Source organism: Prionailurus viverrinus, chromosome E2 (assembly GCF_022837055.1).
Source record: "Prionailurus viverrinus isolate Anna chromosome E2, UM_Priviv_1.0, whole genome shotgun sequence".
NCBI classification, from domain to species: Eukaryota; Metazoa; Chordata; class Mammalia; order Carnivora; family Felidae; genus Prionailurus; species Prionailurus viverrinus.
The window spans coordinates 13480916-13501509 of NC_062575.1; the positions used below are offsets into that span (position 1 = coordinate 13480916).

Genomic DNA, 20594 nt, shown 5'->3' on the forward strand with positions numbered 1-20594 from the left:
GAGGTGAGCCTCAGATCTCCTCCTGTCCACCCTGACCAAGCCCAGGCCCCACCCCCACCCCAACCTCGGGCTCCCAGCTGCCCCAAATCCCAGAGTCAGGCTTCCATTGGAAAAAAAAACACGTGTCCGCTTGACTCGGTGCATTCCTGGGTATGGTGCCCTAATCTGAGGTTAGAGGTAGAGAAGAGAGGCTCCCTGTGGATGCAGATGGTCCATGGCAGGCAGAGCCTAGTAGAGAATCAAGTTAATAGCCTGAAAAGTTGTGGGTGTATTCTGGAGAGATCTGAGTAGTGATTTAGTATTTTTAATCCACTGTCTCCCTTTTCTGATGTCCTGGATTGCCCACCTCTACAGGCTTCTGCTTCTGGTGACAAGGTGGCTCGTGACATGCTCCATGGGGGATCGTGTCATCAGGGGAAGCAATACCAGGTCCACAGCGAACCGATGTCAAGGACCCTGGAGGCTGGGGTGGTCTGGTCCATGCCCCCACACCTCCTGAGCGGGATAAGTTGATCACACCCCAGGCACACGTTTGCCACTCGCTCTCTTTTCCTTTCTTCTTCCTATCGTGAATCCAGGGACAGCAGCCAGCAGAGTTCATCACCTTGCAGCCATTGTGGGTGGGCAACAAGTGAGGGTGTTTGGGGGGTGCCTTGTCACCTGCCAGGTATTATTGTCGTGTTTTGGTTTTGCACAGGAAGGCTTTATTTTAAATGTTTTAAGGAGAGGATGGGCCCCAGGGCTTCTGGTTTGGACCTAGTCTGGCAGAGGGCAGCTCGTTAGAAATGAAAGCAAGCAGATCCTGCTGCCTTCCTTTTAGCCCTAAATTTCTAGCTACTGAAAGCAACCAGTGGTCCCCTACAGGCCTCAGGGGTGGGCTTGTTAACACAGAAGGCTTCCCCCAAGGGAGACTCTTGGTGCAGCTGTGGTTCTGGGTCTGCACCCGCCCCCCACCCCGGCCTACCCCCTCCTACCTTCCCAGGACCGCATCGAGTCCAGTGCGGACTGGAGTCCCCACCTTCCTTTGGGCCCCTAGAGGCCGGAGGCAGCTGGACACAGGGCCTGGGCACCATCTCGTTTCAGAGAAAGGGTTTTCAGGCCAAACCCAGGCTGCGGGATAAAAGGCCATCTGTCCATCCCTGGGTGCCCAGCCCCGGCTTTCCTGAACAACATTCCTTTATGCCAGCCCCCGCCTCCTGCGGCCCCCACCCTCAGCACACTGCTTCCTTTCACCGCCTCTGGGTCGGCTTGTTTGTTTACCCTGCAGAGTGCAGGCTTTCTGTTGTTCTTCTCTTTTCTCTCCCCCTTGTGCGCCCTCCAGGCAAGCCCTCCCTGGGGACAGCAGGGTCTGGGGGGCTAAGGCAGAGTCCCCGCCAGGGACCCGGGTGCCTCCCGGTGAGCCCTCCCAGAAGAGGCAGGGGTGGTGCGCGAAGAACCTTAGTGGGACCGCACTCGGCGTGGCTTCCTGTCTGGCTGTCCCAGCAACCATTTGAGACTCCTGGAAGCGGTGACTTGGTCCCTCTGTGCCTTTGTTTCCACCATCCGTGGAATACCTCATGCCAGTTTCTCAGGAACAACCGTGTCGATACCAATGAGATGCCGGCCACACATGTCGGGTGGGAAAGGCGCTCACCATGGAGGTGGCTTGTCTGTCCCAGAGCCACGTGCCCCAGTGGAGGGGGAACGGGGCAAAGCTGGCCACGGTTTCCGCTGAAGAAGGCGGCAGTTTGCCCGACACCCGCCCCCCTCCCCAGTTCAGCCTGCCTCTTCCCTGTGGGGAAAACTAGGAGTGACTTTTCAGGCCCCGAGGAAGGGGAACCAGGCCAGCCCTGGCTGCCAGACAGCCAACAGCGGGCTAGGAAGGGGGCGGTGCCTGAACATCTTCCCCGCCGAGGGCTTTCTGTGCCGGCTGCCACGGCAGATCTGGTGGGAAGGCTGGGTTGGGCACGAGACCCTGGTTGTTGCCGCCTCCCCCACAGAGGATGAGCGACAAACTCTCCACACGTCCCTGGATGCCTCTTCCAGTTGTTTTCTGGCTCAATTCCTTCTCCTTCCGTGGTCTTGTCTCCATCCCGGGGGAACCCGGTTCAGGCCTCGTGCTAGTTCGCTAGGGTCGCAAAGTCCCACAACCTGGGTGGCTTAGGCAACAGGGATTTATTGTCTTGTGGTTCTGGAGGCTAGAAGTTCTAGATCAAGGTGTCGGTAGTAGGGTTAGTCCCCGCTGAGAGCTGGGAGGGAGCACGGGTTCCAGGCCGCTCCCTAGCTTCTGGGGGATTACTGGCAATCTTTGGAGTTTCTTGGCTTGTAGGTGCTTCACCCCCCATCTCTGCCTTCACGTGGTGTCCTCCCTGCTCTTCAGATTTCACCTCTTTATAGGGACACAGATCGTATAGGATTAGAACCTCATTTTAACTAATCACCTCTACCATGACCCTACTTCCAAATAAGGTCACGTTTTGAAATACTGGGGGTTAGCCCTCCAATATATGAATTGGGAGGGGGCATAGTTCAACCCGTACCAGACCTCTGTACTGGGAAATGAGGCCCCGTAGGTCACACCGTTGGTGCCCGGCCTGTGTCTCCGCTGTGATTCCTTCACACCGTCACAGATTTTGTCTCCTTTCCAGCCACACATGGGGAAAGAGAACCAGTAATTGGCTTCCTCTTGGAGTCAGTCCTCTCTGCGAGACTGGAGGCGGGGAGGAGGCCGACGGTCACCCTGCAGTGAACCTTGCTGGGGCTCTGGCACCCAATCCACTCAGGGCCTTGATACAGCTGGCTGTAGGCCTGCCCCACGCGGGTGCAGAGTCCGTGTTCTGGGCCTTGCACGGGAGAACAAAACCCCTGCTCTTGGCTGTCCACGCGCATCCTTCTTTGTGGCTGTACCGTGAGGCGGAGGGCCGCAGCTCGCCCAGCACTTCAACCCGGCAGACCGGGGGCTGCGTTTGCACTCAGGGCGGTTTAGCCCACGTCCTTTGTCTGTTGGTTTTAAATGCAAAACAAATCTTAAAATCTGGAAATTTCACACAAATATCTAGTTTTCCAGCTTTTCTTAGAAACGGGGAGGTCTGCAACGCTCAGCTCCTTCCTCACCTGACCGGGACCTGAGTCACGGCTGCTCCCCCTTCGGTGGGGCGCACCCCCTCAGGCTTCCTGAGGTCCACTCCATTCAAGACCAAGTGACCATGACCCTTGGTTTCTGCTCCTGCTGCATTTCCCATGTTTCTTTCATCTCTAGCAAAAAGGTGCCTCATGGTTTTGGTTTTTGTTGGTTTGTGTCTCGGCACCTCATGTTTTAAAAATGAGAGTGAGCGTTTTTCCCTGTGGGGGTGAAGAATATTTCCACGTGTTTTTATGCAAACAAAATGAGTCTATATTACGAACCACACTTTGCCCACTTCACTCATTGGTGTCACCGGCCCAACCTCTAAGGGCAGGGCAGGAACTCGGGATGCCCTGTCAGGCCTAAGCGGTTTCTTGTTGCTAGAGAAGGATCCTCAGGTCACATAGCAAGTTGGCAATGGAGCCTGGTCTAGAACCATGCCCCTTAGTCTAGAGGTGAATCTGCAGCCTCTAGAACTAGAGGCTGGCCCCAGATTGTTCCCCCGGCCCCAAGCTGCCCCCCAGGACTACCTCCCTGAGAGACGGGTGTTGCGGGCACTGGCTGGAACCTTAGGGAGCCGACAGGAGTGACTCCTGGGTCCTCTCTGAGTTGGGGTCTGAGATTGCTGAACTCAGTGTGAGAGAGGACGGAGGAGGATAGAACCCAGGAGGGGCAGTTGTGTCCCTAGGACTCTCCATGAGAGGAGAGCCGCGGCTTGGATATAATGCCTCTTGATTAGCCAGGAACTGGCCTTGCCCTGGGAGAAGCTAGGGCTGGCACTGCTGTCCCACCGGCTTCTCTCCTTGCAGCTTTGAACAGGGGCTGGAGGATCTGAGGAGATGGAAACGCCCTCCTGCCGCCACCGCCATATTTCCCAATACGTTCAGAGTTTCTCACCTCAGAATGGGCGGGGCCTGCTTCCCGGGTCTCCTTGGCCCATCACATCGGCCATCCTTGAGCACGTTGACCTTCTCTTTCTAAGTACACACAGGGTTTGGAAGGCATCGGGGAGCTCTCTTTCCACCTGCCCCGCCCACACTTCAGTGGCCTCTCCAGGCCTGGGCCCCTAGAGCCTCAACAGGCCACCATGTACGCATTAATGTGTCATCCCACAAGCACGAATACTGACCCTGTGCCATCATCTGGGGACCTAGCGGTGAGCGAGACAGTGAACCTCTGCCCTCATGGAGCTCACGTTCTAGCTCGGGAGACCGTTACGGGGAAATGCAGGAGAGTGAGATGCTTTCACCACCGCTGGAGCACCACCCTGCTCCGGCCATCAGGCTCTTCTAAAACAGCCTCGGACCTGGCCATTAAAGTGCCTCTAGCCATGTCTCCTGCCCCCTTCACAGGAGGTGGGTGTTCCACTCCATTCTTGCTGCCCCACAGCCACCCGTGTCCTCCAGGCGGACCCTCTGAGGAAGCTATCGCCTTCCACAGATGGGCCGCACACCCCCTGTCAAACTACACTCATTCGCACTTGCGCCGACCACTCTTACAAAAGCCACTGAGAGCCTGACTACCTACCTCTCCCCTCCTTTACCAAAACACTGAAACTTGTTCAGCCCAAAGGCAGAACGGTTTCCAAATACTGGAAAAGAACGCACGTGCTCTTCCCTCTCTGACGCATTTTGGTTTTTAAAGATCTCTCTGGCTTGCTTCCAGGAGCGGGAGAGTCTTTTAAATAATGCATTGTGGAAGTTTCCAAGAAACTTTTTTAAAAAAAAATATTTTTTAACGCTTCAGCTTGTACCCTAGTTCCCAGGAACGACCTTTACACACTTCTGATTCATGGATGGTGTTTGCCTGTGGAATTCAAGGGTGAGCCCGGCTCAACTATAAAATAAACACTGGGGCATGGAAGGCTGGAAAATGTGGCCCAGACCAGTGCGTGCGGGGCAGCGGCTCCCAGGAGGACCCGTTCCTGGAACCCCAGCGCCCAGGGTCAGATGGGAGCAGCCTCCAGAGTGGGGGTGGAAGCCCTTCTTCGGGAGGGTCTTTGTCCTGTTTGTGGGGGTAAAGGCGCTGAGGCCTTGGAAGTCTCACAGCTGGACTCGAGAAAAATAGTCAACGAAAGACACGCTAGAGGACACTTCCTGCTCCCCGAGTGTATCTGCTCCTGGTGCTACCAGCGTGCTGACTCCCCTTGAAGTCTCCTCCCGGACCAGAGGTGTGTACAGTCTTGTGATTAATAACCTGGGCGTCTGCCAAGGAGGGGTGTGGTCCTGAGGAGGCCACCCAGAGAGCACCTGGCTTATGCGTAGTCAGTCTGGAACTTATTTGCCGAGAGCATGTCACCCATGACATTGCTACCTGGTGGCTCCAGGACTCTCCAGTGGAGAGGAAGCTGGGGTCCCAGAAGGAGGGAGGAGATGGAAAGGAAGAAGGGTGCCTGCTCCCTTTCCTCCCTCCCTCTTGCCCTCCTCTTTCATGGGCAGCGCACCCCCCCCCCCCGTGCCAGCCTTCACTGGCCTGATCCAGGGTTCAAGGGACCCATCTTTTTTTTTTTTTATTTACTTTAGAGAGGGAATGTAAACCAGGGATAGAGGCAAAGAGGAGAGGGGGAGAGAGAGAGAAGGAATTAGAATGAATGAGAATCTTAAGCAGGCTCTAAGTTCAGCATGGAGCCCTATTCCCATGACCCTGGGATCATGACCTGAGCCGAAATCAAGAGCTGGGCACTCAACCGACTGAGCCACCCAGGCGCCCCTCGAGGGAATCCCCAGCTGCCACGTGCTGGCCTTGCCATGGGCGTGGCTCTCTCCCACTTCCCTATTTTCATCCAGGATTTTTCCAGTTGAATGAAAAAAAAAAAAAGTAAAACTTCTGTTTCCATTGGAAGCCCACACACCTGTCTGTGAAACTGGGTTTTTACTAATTTTTAAGAAAACCTTGGAAGTGAAACGTGTAGACATTGACTCTACTTCCTGTCACGTGTAGATGAGAGAGCCCCACACAGGCCAGTTTGAATCAAGAAAATAATTATGCACAATTAGTTCTCACAAAACAAAATTTTAGGTTGTAATTTTTCTGCATTAATAAATATTTATAAATAGGTCCCTTAAAAAAAAGTAAATGTAAAGTTGCCAAATGTTCTTCCTTAGGAAGAACTGTCTTTCATTCTGAAAGTATGTGTTTCCTACCTATTTGGTGTTGAAATTTTCATTCATTTATGAAATGCTGCTGATGGTACTTAAAAAATTTTTTTTAATGTTTATTTTTAAGACAGAGAGAGAGAAAGAGAGAGAGCGGGGTAGGGGCAGAGAGACAGGGGACAGAGGATCCAAAGCAGGCTCTGCACTGACAGCACAGAGCCCAATGCTGGGCTTGAACTCACGAACTCTGAGATCATGCCCTGAGCTAAAGTCGGATGCTTAACAGACTGAGCCACCCAGGTACCCCTAAAAAATATTTTTATTTGGCAAAATAAAATGCTAGCACTCCTGTGTAAGTCTGACTCACTTTTAATTCTGCTTAACACGTGTACTTGGCCAAAGAGCGCCAAGAATATATGGCTGGGATTATTGTAATTTTGACCCTTGTATCTGGGCACTGCCCTATCCAGAGTGGCGTTTTAAGAAGGTGTGCTCAGTGTCCCGGGCCACTTGTCTCACCTAAGGTTTATTTTACATTCTCAGGAAGCAGGAGCCCTGTGGAGCCTCAGGACTTTATACCCAGCAGCCACGCCCCCGGCAGCCACGCCCCCGGCGGCCACGCCCCCCCACTGCCTGACCCTCAGGGAACCCTGGCCGTTTCGCAAAGAACATTGAAACGTGGTGCATTCAAGAAATAATGAGTGGAGCACCTAATATTTCCAGGAGCCCATCCTAGGCACCGTAAGAAAGAGGAAATATATCCTGCCCTATTGGGATCCATTGCACAAATGATATAATTGCCCAAACGTACGTTGCCCAAGCAGGAGGCAGGAAATTATAAGTACCAACTGAGGCAGGGGGGACACATCGACAGTATTTTTTTTTTTTAATTGACAGATGAGAGGCGCCTGAGTGACTCAGTCTGTTGAGCGTCTGACTTGATTTCGGTTCAGGTCGTGACCTAATGGTGTGTGGGGGTTGAGCCCCGCGTCGGGTTCTGCACTGACAATGTGGAGCCTGCTTGGAATTGTCTCCCTTTCTCTCTCTGCACTCTCTCTCTCTCTCTCTCTCAAAAATAAATAAATATTTACAAAAATAAGAAAAAGTTGGCAAATGAAGAGATGATACAGTTGTTCATACAGTCGTTTTGAAGATTAAAGGACTGGGCACAGAGGAAGCATTTGTGAATATTCACCTTTGTCATCATCCTGGAAGGATGACATTCGAGAAGGAAAATGCTGGCTAGAGGGGAAAATTAGAGTTAAATCCAAGGGCGTGACAGCAGAGCAGTTTGGAAATACAGGGGAAAGATTTTAAATATAGGGAAGTCAACCATAAGCCGATTTACAGGAGGTGATACCGTGTTCGCTTTTAGTAAATGGTGTCAGAGGGGACAGGGGACAGCAGGGCTTTGGGTTAGACCATAATGTGGGTAGTTGGGAACATTCTCCGGAGGCAAGGAGTGGGGCCAGGGTCAGAGAGATAGAGATGGGGAGTCTTCTGGGCTGATGCTGAGGCACATCATGGATGCTCAGACGTGTGTGGCTGGATGAATGCATGAAAACGGTGGCTGTGGATGAGAGCCGCGAGGGAGGAAAGATGTGAGGGAAGAGGCAGGGGCCACGGTGGTGCCGCGCTGAGACCATCAGCCCCGAAGAGGAAGCTGATGAGGAGCCAGGGCTTCCGGTCCCTGCAGACTCCCCCTTGCAGGTCTCCTTTTCAGGCTTTCTCTGTTTTCTGCTGCCTGCTGCTCTCTCCTTCATTGCTCTTCTGGGCATCCCAACCCTCATCACATATCTTTTGGGGCCCTCCAGTGAACAGGTGTGCCGGTCCAAACCACCTCCCGGGCCACACCAGCTCTCCACACGATGCCAGCAGCAGACGTCCATACGAAAGGCTTCAAGGGGGGGTGGAAGCTAAGTGAACGTGTGTGCGTCGGATGGCAGTCCCCAAGGGGCCGGCGGGAGCTCAGTCCCCCTCATGTTCCACGCCAGGGAGGCGTGAACGCTGCTGGGTTCTGTGCTGGTCCCATCACATCTGCCTTAGACGAGGAACAGCCGGCCAATCCTTACGCTGAGAGACTCTGTTATGTGCTAAGAGGGTCTTGAGGAAAAGCAGATGACAGAGGGCTAGGGTGTTGCATAGCCTCAAATAGGTGTGAGCCTCTCAGGTGAAAAGGAGAAAGTGTGCACAGTCCTAGAGGGAAGGAACCAGGAGCGACTCCTGGAAAATCGGAGGCAGCCAGTTGGGCAGAGAGAAGACTTTTCCAAGGACTGGAAATCTCAGGAAACAGTCCAGACTTGAGTGAGCAGAAACACGGGTTGGACGTGGCCCAGGACCCAGAGGGGGATGGCCCTTTCTTCTGCTTCCGGTTTGTGTCTGCCATTCAGGGATGTGTGAAAAGCGTAGCACAGAAACATTAAATGATAATACGTGTGCTGACTCCTTCCCTGTTTGGGATGGGCGGGCAGGTCCCCAAGACCAGCATTTTGTTTTATTGAGAGGGACCGATGGGGTTGCAGTGAGTGGACATGGGGCTGCAGAGAAGGGTCAGATTACACAATTTAAGAAAGGATTTGGGGGGTGCCTGGGTGGCTCAGTCGGTTGAGTGTCTGACTTCAGCCAGGTCACGATCTCGCGGTCCGGGAGTTCGAGCCCGGCGTCAGGCTCTGGGCTGATGGCTCAGAGCCTGGAGCCTGCTTCTGATTCTGTGTCTCCCTCTCTCTCTGCCCCTCCCCCATTCATACTCTGTGCTCTCTCTGTCTCAAAAATAAATAAATGTTAAAAAAAATTTTTTAAGAAAGGATTTGGGGTGCCCCAGAGAAAATAACTATCAGGAGGAAGGGAGAATCAATAGCTCAGTGACTGGGGGTGCTCTAGGGTATTTTGAGGGTAGAAGAGAACTAGAAGGGATGAGTTTATTATGTGACATTTGTATTGGATATTTAGGGAATTTCATTGTACAATATGCTATGAAATCCACTCTTCCTTGACCTTAAGAGGTCATTTGAGATCCTTTTTTATAATTTTTTAATGTTTATTTTTAAGAGAGAGCAAGTGGGGGAGGGGCAGGGAGAGAGGGAGACAGAGGATATGAAGCAGGCTCTGCACACTCAGCACAGAGCCCAATGGGGGGCTCAAACTCACAAACCGTGAGATCATGTCCTGAGCCGAAGTCAGATGCTCAACCAACTGAACCACCCAGGTGCCCCAAGATCCTTTTCTAAGAATTCAAGGGGTGCCTGGTGGCTCAGTCGGTTAGGCATCTGACTCCTGATTTTGGCTCAGGTCATGATGTCACAGTTCATGAGTTCAAGCCCTGCATCCGGCTCTGTGCTGACCGTGCAGAGCCTGCTTGGGATTCGCTCTGTCTCCCTCTCTCTCTGCCCCACCACTGTGTGTGCTCTCTCTAAATAAATTAATAAATAAACTTTAAAAACATTGAAGGAAGGAAGGAAAGCAAAGAAAGGAAGGGAGAAATAAAGAGAACAGAAAAGAGAAAAGAAAAGAAAAGAAAAGAAAAGAAAAGAGAAAGAAAAGAAAAGAATTCAGGTATCAGTACGGTGACCCAGACTAAAAACACTGACATATCCACCCCAAGACAGGACCACAGAAGTCTACTTTTACTTGGGTTGATATGGGTTTCCCCAGAGAATGCCAGCTTCGCCGTCACCCCCAGTTTCTCTTGGTTCGTTTGGAAGCAAAAACATAAGAATTGTGCCAATAGAAACCCCAGAGGGCTGCTTCGGCTCCTCAGTCCTTGCCAAGTACCCTGCTTCCGGGGTCCCCACCACGGTCACCAGCACCACAGTATGCTTTAGTCACGGGGCATCTGAGGGCAGGCCTCCCAGTGGCATTGCTCTCCCCACCTCTCTCCTGCCCTCCCCAGCCTCCTCACCACCACCCCATGACGTCAGGGCCAGCTGCAGCCATGTGACTTTCCTGGTACATTCCACAATTCCATTTCCTTCTGACTTGGCTTCTCTGCGACTTCAATTTCACCTTGAGCCCATCTGGGCACCTCTCTGCCAGTTCTGCCCCATGTACAGCTGCTGACCCACACATGGGAGCTCCTAGAGGGACCGTCTTCTTCTCTGGGCTGCATTTCTTTTTTTTTTTTTTTTTCAACGTTTATTTATTTTTGGGACAGAGAGAGACAGAGCATGAACGGGGGAGGGGCAGAGAGAGAGGGAGACACAGAATCGGAAACAGGCTCCAGGCTCCAGGCCATCAGCCCAGAGCCCGACACGGGGCTCGAACTCACGGACCGCGAGATCGTGACCTGGCTGAAGTCGGACGCTTAACCGACTGCGCCACCCAGGCGCCCCTCTGGGCTGCATTTCTTATGGGCATGTGGACCTAGCTGCCCCAGCCTGTGACCCACAGGCTCTGCAATTCCTGGGAAGGGAGGGAGGTGCGGTGGTCACTGGAATGGCACAGTGAGCCTACCAGGTGCCCAGGGTGCCACCCTGTGCCTCCCTCTGCCTGACACCTGCCAGGGACCTAGAGAGAGAGAGAGAGGCTGGCAGGGACTCCCTTGCCCACAGCATACCCACTGATGGCTCTAACTTCCTACAGCCTCTCTGCCAGCTTTTTTTCTCTCCCATACCTTTCTGCCTCTTGTTCTTACAGAAATTATTTTTTAAAAGGAGGAGAAAATTGCGGAGAACGACACAAGTAGCGTCTACCTACTTTCAGATGCACTCAGTGTCCTTGATTTCCGCCCACCCTGCCCCAGCAAGAGGCTCTCGTCACTGTGGGCTGCCTCGCCTTGGGCTGGCTCCCTGCTCCCTTCCCCCCACTCCCACCCCAGCACCACAGATAACCACCTGTATCTTCTCTCCCCAGGGCTCCGTGGAGAATGGGACTGTGGCCTCTGTGAACACTCAGAAGACAGACCCTTTGATGGAGCCAAAGTTCAAAGTGGTGGACTGGGACAAGGTAGCTGGCAGAGGGCAGGGCTGGGAGATGATCCGGGGCTCCTGGGGCCGAGGCGGGAGTGTGTGGAGCCAGAGGCTGTGCGTGTTTGTGACATCCTCCCAGGAGGGTTGAGATGGGGAAGCAGACATTCATAGCGCGAAGGCAAACCAGAGCCGAGGTGGTGGGTGTGGGGAAACTGTGCACACGGGGGTTCTTCGGACCAAACACCCCAGAGGGTGGTCTCCCACAGAGCCTGGGGCTGAGAAGAACACAATGACAAGTTCAGAAGGTCCAGACAAACCCAGCTTGACCGGCCTGCAGAGCAGAGCTGCCCCTAGGCGCTAATAATCACTCTCAGGGGTCACCGCCCCGTACAGGGGAGGGGTGGGGGGAGGGGGGAGCCTTGAGGCCCCGGGGGAGACAGCTGGCACCATTTACAACATCCATCTGTGGCACCTGACCTCTCCTGCTGTGATGAAGCGGGTCACACATGCTGGTTTGAGGAATCCTGGATGAGCTGACGGGTCACAGAGGAAGTGAGGTCATTCAGTGGAACAGGGGTAGAAGCTGTATCACCTGGGAGATCTGGGGGGAACCAGACTTGAGCGTCATTTCCCTCCAACCTGGGTTGTGGAACTGTCCCAAGCCTGGAATAGACACCACCGTGCACATCCATGAATGTCCCCTACCTGTGCTGGACACCGGGGTCAGGAGACAACAGGACAGGCCCCCGCCCCCAAGGAGCACACAACCTGCTGGGGAGGACAGAGCATCCCGGCCAACAGTTATTACAACTTGGGGAGATGTGAGAAGCACACCCAGAGAACATAGGTGGCCAGAGGTGGGGAGGATCCACAAAGCTGCTTGTTTCCTGGGCCCCTTTCAGGAAGGACCCCGGGAACCCGGAGACAGCAGCTGTCACATGGGAACTGCCACTGCCTCTGGGGGAGCCCCTCAGCCCATGGCAAAGACGCCCCTTGGGTGTCTTCTCTGGAAGTTTTGGGGGCTTGGACTTGTTCTGCACATGGGTAGGACGGATGGGGAGACAGCCAGCTTGAATGGGACAGGGACCCCGGAAGCTGTGGCGTCAGGGCCTCATCCTGGAAACACAGGAGCAGCTGAAGGCGGGGAGGGTGTGGGGATGAGGGCAGGCCCAGAGAGTGAGCTGCGGGTGTCCAGCTCAGGGCTCAGCAGCTGGGTGGTCTGGAAAGGAGCAGCGAAGAGGGATGCTTGGGGCCCATGAGCTTGGCCTGGAGGGTTGAGTGTAGGAAAGGCAATAAAGAGAGAGCCGACCAGGACTGGATGGATGTGGGCAGCCCTGTGGCACCGCGGCAAGAGAGAATCAGAGAGAATGATCCTGGAAGGGAGGGGACTGCCAAGGGAGGCTGGCTGGGGACAAGGGGTTCTTTTTTTTTTTTTTTTTTAAGTTTATTTATTTATTTGAAGAGAGAGCACGCGAGGGAGAGCCGGGGATGGGCAGAGAGAGGAAGAGTCCCCCACCCCACCAAGCAGGCTCCACACTGTCAGCACAGAGCCCAACGCAGGCTCAAACTCACGAACCGAACCATGAACACACAACCCAAGGCAAAGTCTGACGCTTAACAGACTGGGCCACCCCGGCACCCCAGGGGACAAGGGGATCTTGTGTTGCCAGCCCCGCCCTGGGGCAGGGTCCTCTCAGTCTCCCCAGGCTGCAGGTTCAAGGCTGACTCCAGCCCTGTCACTGTATGTGGCAGGGGGAGGGGAAATCAAGTCCTGTTCCTCCATGTGCCCCGTGCCCGCTCCCCACCAGCCCCACTCCCCACCAGAGTGGAAGAGAGGCCTCCCTCCTCCTCCTCCCCTCCCAGGGCCTGCTCCTGGCTCCTGGCTCCTGGCAGCCCAGCCTGACTCACCTTCCCTGCCCCTCTGTCATTCTTTCACACACTTTCTCTCTTCCTCCTCCCCCCTCCTCCTGTGTCTCCGGCTGAGAGAGGGCTTGGAGACCTGCCCTGGGAAGGGGCCCCCAGCCCCACTGGGAGCAGTGGGGGACAGCCTGGAGAGCTGGGCTTCCCAGGGAGAGTGAACAGTGCCTGGCTTGCTTTTTCTCATTTTTTTTTTAAGTTTATTTATTTATTTTGAGAGAGAGAGAAAGAAAAAGAGAACGTGAGCTGAGGAGGGGCAGAGAGAGAGAGAGGGAGAGAGAGAATCCCAAGCAGGCTCAGCGTTGTCACTGCAGAGCCCCACACGGGGCTTAATCTCACGAACCAGGTCGGATCATGACCTGAGCTGACATCAAGAGTCGGGCGCTCATCTGACTGAACCAGGTGCCCCGCTTTCCCTTATTTTTGCATTCGTCTACCACAGGTTCAGTCCCAGTCCCTTTGGGGGAGTGGAGAGGCTGGGCGAGCCCTTAAGCCCCTGGTCTGATTTAGACCCTACACCTGTTTCTGCCCCAGGCCAGGGGCTTGGAGGCGTCCGTTGGGTCTGGACCTTGAGGAGCTGAGGAGAGAGGCCAACAGGGCAGTCGCTTTGACTCAGCCGGGGTCCCGGGCCTGGCGGGGACTTGGACACCGCTCTTAGGGCAGGACTTGCCAAAGTTAACCCTTCGTGTTTTGTGTTCAAGGGAGGCCCTCTGGGGGGCTGCTAAGGAAGGGCCTGGAAGCTGGAGGACAGAGTGGGCTGTTCTGGAAAGAGTGAGGGGAAACTGAGGTGGGGGTACCTGGGCAAAGGGCGGAAGGTTCTGAAAGGGCCAGGAAGCAAGCCCAGGGTGCCTCGCCCTGCTTACAGGTGCAATATCGGCTGACTTTCAGGCTCTGCATGGGATTTTACTGGAACAATTTCTAAATCATTCACTGGATCACTCAGTCATGCCCAGCTTCCTTGTGGGATGAGAAACCACACTGTAGCTCCTCACCCTACAGTAGCCCCTGCATGTCTCTCCCCGTGTTCTGGAACCCAGCCAGCCTGGAGCTTGTCTCCGTATAGGTGGCCGGAGCCGCCCACTGCTCCTGGCTTCTAGATGCACCTGTCCTATTTGTTCCACTGCCTCTTTTCACCGCTCGACTGTGTCCATTTCAGTCTCTCTGCACCCCCAGCCTCCTCCACCCTCCCCACTTTGGGGGCCAGCCTCCCAAGAATCAGAACTGGAGGGATTCGAGGGGTTTGCAAAGGTTCCCAGCCCAGATCCCCCCGGGGAAGCGGAGTTAGCCCTGAATTAACGCTTCTTTCATTGAGCTCTTACCAAGTGCCAGATGCCGGGCTGAGCACTTTATATACATTGTCTATTGTCTGATCCAGTCATTTGAACACCAGGACAAGATAAGGATTAGAATGATCCTGCTTTGGAGCACCTGGGTAGCTCAGTCAGGTAAGCTCTGGCTCTTGATTTCAGCTCAGGTCATGATCTCATGGTTCGTCGGTTCGAGCCCTGTGTTGGGCTCTGTGCTGGCTAGAGCCTGCTTGGGATTCTGTCTTTCTGACTGTCCCTCCCCTGCTCATGCTGTCTCTCTCTCTCTCTCTCTCTCTCTCTCTCTCTCTCTCTGTCTTTTTTCCTCTCTCTTTCAAAACAAATAAACTTAAAAAAAAAAGATCCTGGTTTTACTAATGAGGAAGAGCTGAGGGCTCCTGTCCCAAGTGACTCTGCTGGTTGGCTCATTGGCCCTGCCTGTAACCATAGGGCCGTTGCGCCCCCTCCCCTGACCTGTTCCTTCCATGTGTCCTGGGCTCCTTCCACCCTGACAGCTTGCCAAGAATAAGACCCTGAGGCCTGTACTGGGGGAGGGGAGGGCAGAAGGGAGGGCGGAGGCTGAGGTATAGTCTTCCTTCCCATCTTGCCTTGAGCCGAGCCAGAAGTGCTCTAGCTCCACAGGCTACCAGGGGGTGAGGCCCACTCTCTTCCCCTAAGAAACCGGTAGAACCATCCATCCAGGTGTGTCACGAAGCAATAAGCACTGGGAAGCTCTCTAACCCTAGGTCTATACACACGTCCCCACACACAGGACCCTCGGCATCAGGGGCTGCTCCGGGGTTCCCCTGCGCCTACAAAGATGTTGACGTTGGCTGCATGGGTTTAGCTTTTCAGCACACCCGGATATGTCACTGAGAACTGGGGAGAATAGCCCCTGGATCAGACAAGGGCCCCTTGGCCAGCCCACATCTGGGGAAGGGTCAACCTCAACACTGTGGGTGCAGGCCTGGCTCACCTCCCAGCATTCTGTCCCCTGGTCACCTTGGGTCTCCTTGGGCCTCCTGTCTCACCTTGACCCTCCCCAGGGTAGGTGTCAAGAAAGCCAGGCTGCCCAGAGTGTAGGAAAGGGTATAGAAAGGGTTAAAGAAGAGCCCACCTCACTTTGGGATGGGGGTGGGGGCAGGGCAGGTCCCCTCTGGGTTCTTCAGCCTTGAAGATTGAGTTCCCATGGGCTTTCTGTATGACATGGCCAAACCTCTCTCCCTGGGGTCTGGCCCTCACCTCCTGCTCCCCAACCACTCTCATCTCTGAACCCTCATGGGGGAAGGCCACCACTTCCCCCGGGGTATAGGGTGGAGGTGGGTGGTCCAGAACTGCCTTTGTGGGTTTGAGCTTGTCCAGCTGGGAACCCCCAGTTAGACTGTACAGGACAGGCCTTCAGGCACCCCGTAAGGCCTCCCGTGGGACCCTCAAAGCCTCTGTGCTGACGAATTCACAGTCACCGCGGCACCTAGCCAGCTGATAGGAGGCCTCCTGGCCCTTTGAGACCTCGGGCTCTGGAGCTGCGCTGGCTTGGGCGCACGTCCCCCCTGCAGCATATACCACTGAGCATCTGACCTCAGTCTCCTCACCTGTAAAATGGGACCATGTCAGGCTCCAGTTCTCAAAATCGCAACTTATGTAGGATAACGGACATGAAGTCTGAGCCCAGGGGACCTGTGACAAGGATAAAGGAACAGTGGCCAGGATTCTTGTAGAGCTTCTAGCCCTCACTCCCCTCCCCACTGGCCACTGCTGGTTAGAAGCCCATCCCCCACCTTTCTGGCTCAGAAGCCATCCCTGGAGCTATGAGCTCAGCAGCTCTGCGGTTTGGGTGGACATTTCTTTAAACAATTGCCTTAGGTTATGGCTGCAGAGGTGGGAGGAGCTGCTGGCACAGAGCTGCCGTCCCCTTTCCCCACATGTGCCCTGTCCGGGGAAGAGCAGATTCCCAGTTTGCCACTCCTGAGCTGGGGCTGGCCCTCAGAAGAGTTCTGTGCCAGCAGACCCCTGTGCTGCCCGGGGGTGGGGGACCTGGGGAGCAGAGAAGGCTCCCTTCCAACCCTGGCAGCATGCAAACCCTTCCAGGCTCCCTCTGGGCAGCAGGCTGCCCTTTCCCCCTGCAGGCCTTGCTGCAGCTGCATTCCAGACATAGCCCGGGAGAGCCCTCCCCGACCCTTGGGTCAAGGGCAGAGCCGGGTGGGGGAGGGGCGCAGGACTCTGGGCCAAATTTATCCCGATTTACATGTGTTTTCCGGGGCCCAGCCTGCAGCTCAGGATTTTTGAGTTCATTAAATGACCACCCCCCTCCCCAACAAACAGTTTCTGGATACATCCTCACCCTCACCCATGCCGTCAGTTTTAGCTGGGCACCCCTGAGTGAACGACTTGCTGTCTCTGAGCATCAGGTTCCGCATTTGAAAAAGGAGGATTTGTTATTGAGAAGGTTGCTATGGAAACCCCCAGATGCCTGGGAACTGGAAGTGTGGTCAGTGGTCTGTTCCCCCCTCCTTTCCCCACTCAGGACCAGACAAAGGCTGCAGATCTTTTTCCTTGCAGTTCCTTGTTTCGCAGAGCCCCAGGACATAGAGGTGGGGAGGGGCCAGGACCTGGGGCCAGCTTGGAAGGGGAAGGAAGAGAGCCATTTGTCTGGGAGGATTAAGGGCCCTCAGCCGGGGAGAAGAGGAAGTGAAATTTACTTTGAGACCCTTCCCATCTCCCTGGATTCTGAGCTCTCCTCTCTACCATCCTCCCTTCTCAAGACCAGTTCCCAGCCAGCTGCCATGTTGGAAATGACCCAGTAAGTGAGAAGTGTTGGACGCATTAGCATCCAGCTGACACTTTCTCGGGCAGGGATTGGGGCTGGAAGACAATTGAGAAAAGACACCCTGTCAGTGCATGTATATCTAACTGAAGGTTGAGCATATGGTGAATGTCCCAGCTCCTAGGAGATTGTGTGGAGGGAAGGGGGGGTGGCGGGGTCACCCCTGCCCCAGGACCAACCAGTCCCATCTCAAGAGTCACTTGTACCCTCTGGGCCACAATGCCCTTACCCATAAAATGGGGAGGAGGGCAGTGGGCCTGGATTTCTATACTTGCATGGAAGGCTCGCTTTACTTCCCCTGGAATAGTGGCTAATGCTCCAGTAGTGGAAATATAGGTGTTGGCTATTGAGGACTGAGGGGGATGTTTGCAGAGGGGAAAATGAGCCTCCTTGGGATTCTTTCAGGGCAGTGCCTCAGCCCCCAGAGTGACATGGCCCTCCCTGGCACCAAGGAGGGCTCCCTCACAGAAATGTATTGTGGGCTAGACGTGGAGCCAGGTTTGAGGTCCTCCAAGGCCAGTGATCAGGTCGGAGGCAGCCTTGTGACCAACTCTAGATAGCAAGTCTTCCATTCGTACATGGCCAGTGCCCACTGGCCTACCCAGGAAGGAACCAAAGTCATGTCCAAAGACCAGGTGGGCCACAGGACATCAAACAAGAGATACCCATGTTGGGGGGGGGGGGGGTTGCTGAGGGAGCTGGCCCTATCTACCCCACCTGTAAACAACCAGCTCTCCATACCTCCTCTGTCCTTTTGTTCTGTTCCCTCTGCAATTGGGTATAAGATTCAGGCTAGATTCCCAGCTTGCTGCTCACCTAGACATTCTTCCTGTGTCTCAACTGAATTAAGCTTATAAATCCTATGCTGTTTGGTTCAGGTCACTTTATGAAATAAGGGCAAAATGGATCAACAGGCAAAAATTTGCCCAAACCACTGCTAGGCTGAGAGAGAGGCCTGCCTGGCCATACCCTTGTGTTCTATATAGCTAGAAACGTTCATTGTCTAAGGTAGCTAAGTCTGAACTAAGTGTACAGGCATAGAGTGTTGTGTGTAACATGCAAAAATGGAACATATAAAATCCAGGGGGTTCGTTCAAGATAGATGGTGATAGGGGCGCCTGGGTGGTTCAGTCGGTTGAGCGTCCGACTTCAGCTCAGGTCATGATCTCACACTCCGTGAGTTTGAGCCCCGCGTCGGGCTCTGTGCTGACAGCTCAGAGCCTGGAGCCCGCTTCAGATTCTGTGTCTCCCCCTCTTTCTGCCCCTCCCCTGCTCATGCTCAGTCTCTCTCTGTCTCAAAAATAAATAAACACATTTTAAAAAATTTTAAAAAAAGATAGATGGTGATAGGTTAAATATGCATATTATCATCCTTAGAGTGTAGCTGGAGGAAAAATACAAAAACATAGCTAAAAAGCCAATAGAGATTATAATATAGCATATTTTAAAATACTTGATTAATGCAAACAAGACAAGAAAGGAAAGTGGAGGAGACAAATAGAAAACAAGGTAGTAAAGAAGGTAGTAGACCCACCCAGCATTAAATGTAAATAGACCAAACACTCCAATTAAGAGGCAGAGATTGTCTGACTAGATAAAAAAGCAAGACCCAAGTATATGCTGTCTGCAAGAGATGCTCTTTAAATGTAAAGACAAATGCAAGAGGAAAGTAAAAGGGTAGGAAAAGATAGACCGTACAAACACCAAGCATAAAAAAGCCCAGTGTGACTCTATTAAAATCAGACGAAGTGGGCTTTGGATAAAGGATATTACCAGGGACCAAAATGGCCATTTCCCAATGATAAAGGAGCCAACTCATCAAAAAGATGTAACTGGGCAACCTTGGGCAAGTTGCCCACCTTCGTTTCCCATCTGCAAAATAACAATAATAATAGTAGCTACCTAGTTAGGGGTATGGCAAGGGTCAAATGATTTAATTCACGTAAGATGTTTAGAACCGTGCTTGGTACAGGATGAATATACAGATGACAAATGCCCTGTGAATGTTAGTTCTAAGGTTATTGCAATTGGGACAAAGCCTCAAGCTCTCACCATGACCCCGGCTTAGCTTCCTCTGAGGTGGGGCTCTGGAGGCGCTGCAAGATAAGGTGTAAACAAAGGCCGCTAGCTGGTTCCTCCAGTTCTTTTTCCTGGTGGCAATGGTGCTGTGTACGTGCGTGTGTAGAGACCTAAGGCAGAGGAATGGAAGGAATGAGACAGTGTGTACCCAATGAATCTATCTGCTGCTGGAACCAAGGGAGAAAGTCAAGGAGACTTGGGGACTGGGGCCAGGAAGGGAGCTGGGGCCAGGTGAGGTTTGGGTGATCGCCAGGTATAACTGGTGCTGGATGGATGGCTCCAGGCTGACATGAGTCATCCTCTAGCCTGAGAAGCAGGAAGGCAGCCACCACCTGGGAATCACCAAGTTCACATGGCAGGAACCACAAAGATTTGGGGCCTTTCCTCCCTGGTCACAGGCACAGAAAGAAGGCCCAGTGAACTCCCTGCTGGCCCTGAGGCCCCGAAACCCTGTTCCAAGGCTGTGATAATGGGGCTCGTTTCGCCTCTGGCAGGGCTGGGATCTGCTGAAGCCACACCAGCTTTGGCATGGAGGCCTGTGCAAGGATGACATTCCGGCCAGGGATGCGGGAAAGCAGGTCTCTCTGAATCACTGTTGACTCCTTGTCCCAGGCGCGAGTGCTCTTCCTCCACGTACACACTCTTAGTTTCCTGACACTGCCTAACTCCATTATTTTGGAGATTTATTGATACCCACCATGCACTGGGCGCATCTGACCCCCTCTCCTATTGTGGGTGGAAGGTCAGGGCACACCCAGCTTTACAGATGCCAGAGCCTAGGAGCTCCAAGAGGTAAAGGCACTTGCCCATGGCTGATACATGGCTGGCTTTGAAAGTGGTCTCTCACTACAAGTTCATTGTTCTTTACCGGTTGTGGTTTACTGATTTGCGCCCAGGTTAATCTTCTTCAATATGTGGACTCCTCAGAAATCTTCAAGGGCTTTGCGTTTCCTAGAGCTGCAGCTTCCGGGCTTTTTTGATCTTGCATCCCTATGAGTAAAACATTTAGAGCACCTTGTCCATTACATGTCTCTTTTAATTATCTCTAAATTATTTGCATGTGCTAATGTACTCTTGTATTAGAAAATATCCATACATGGTTTAAAGATGAAATAAATGTGTCACAAACAGAAAGAGTCTCTAAAATTTTCTCCCTGCATCTGTGGACCAGCCTTGAGTACCCCTAGGGGATGCATACACCCCCACCCTGGAGACAGTTGGCCTGGAGGATAAAGTACCAACTCCTGGGCCTGGTACTGGGTGTTCTGTCATCTAAGACCATCAACAGATTTCTTCCTACTGCCCTGCAGACTGGTGTCAAAATACCAGATAGGCCACAGTCTCAACTCCATAGAGTTGACCTCCATA

At 53.5% G+C, this 20594-nt stretch overlaps 1 protein-coding gene across 1 annotated transcript in view; it reads left to right on the forward strand.

Annotated features, from left to right (window-relative positions):
* The window catches only part of FA2H (fatty acid 2-hydroxylase), a 52613-nt gene that overhangs the window by 15781 nt on the left and 16238 nt on the right, over positions 1–20594 (forward strand). Inside the window, exon 2 of the mRNA XM_047836698.1 lies at positions 11047–11139. Coding sequence (XP_047692654.1) covers positions 11047–11139 — 93 coding nt within the window. The remainder of the gene's footprint in view (positions 1–11046; positions 11140–20594) is intronic.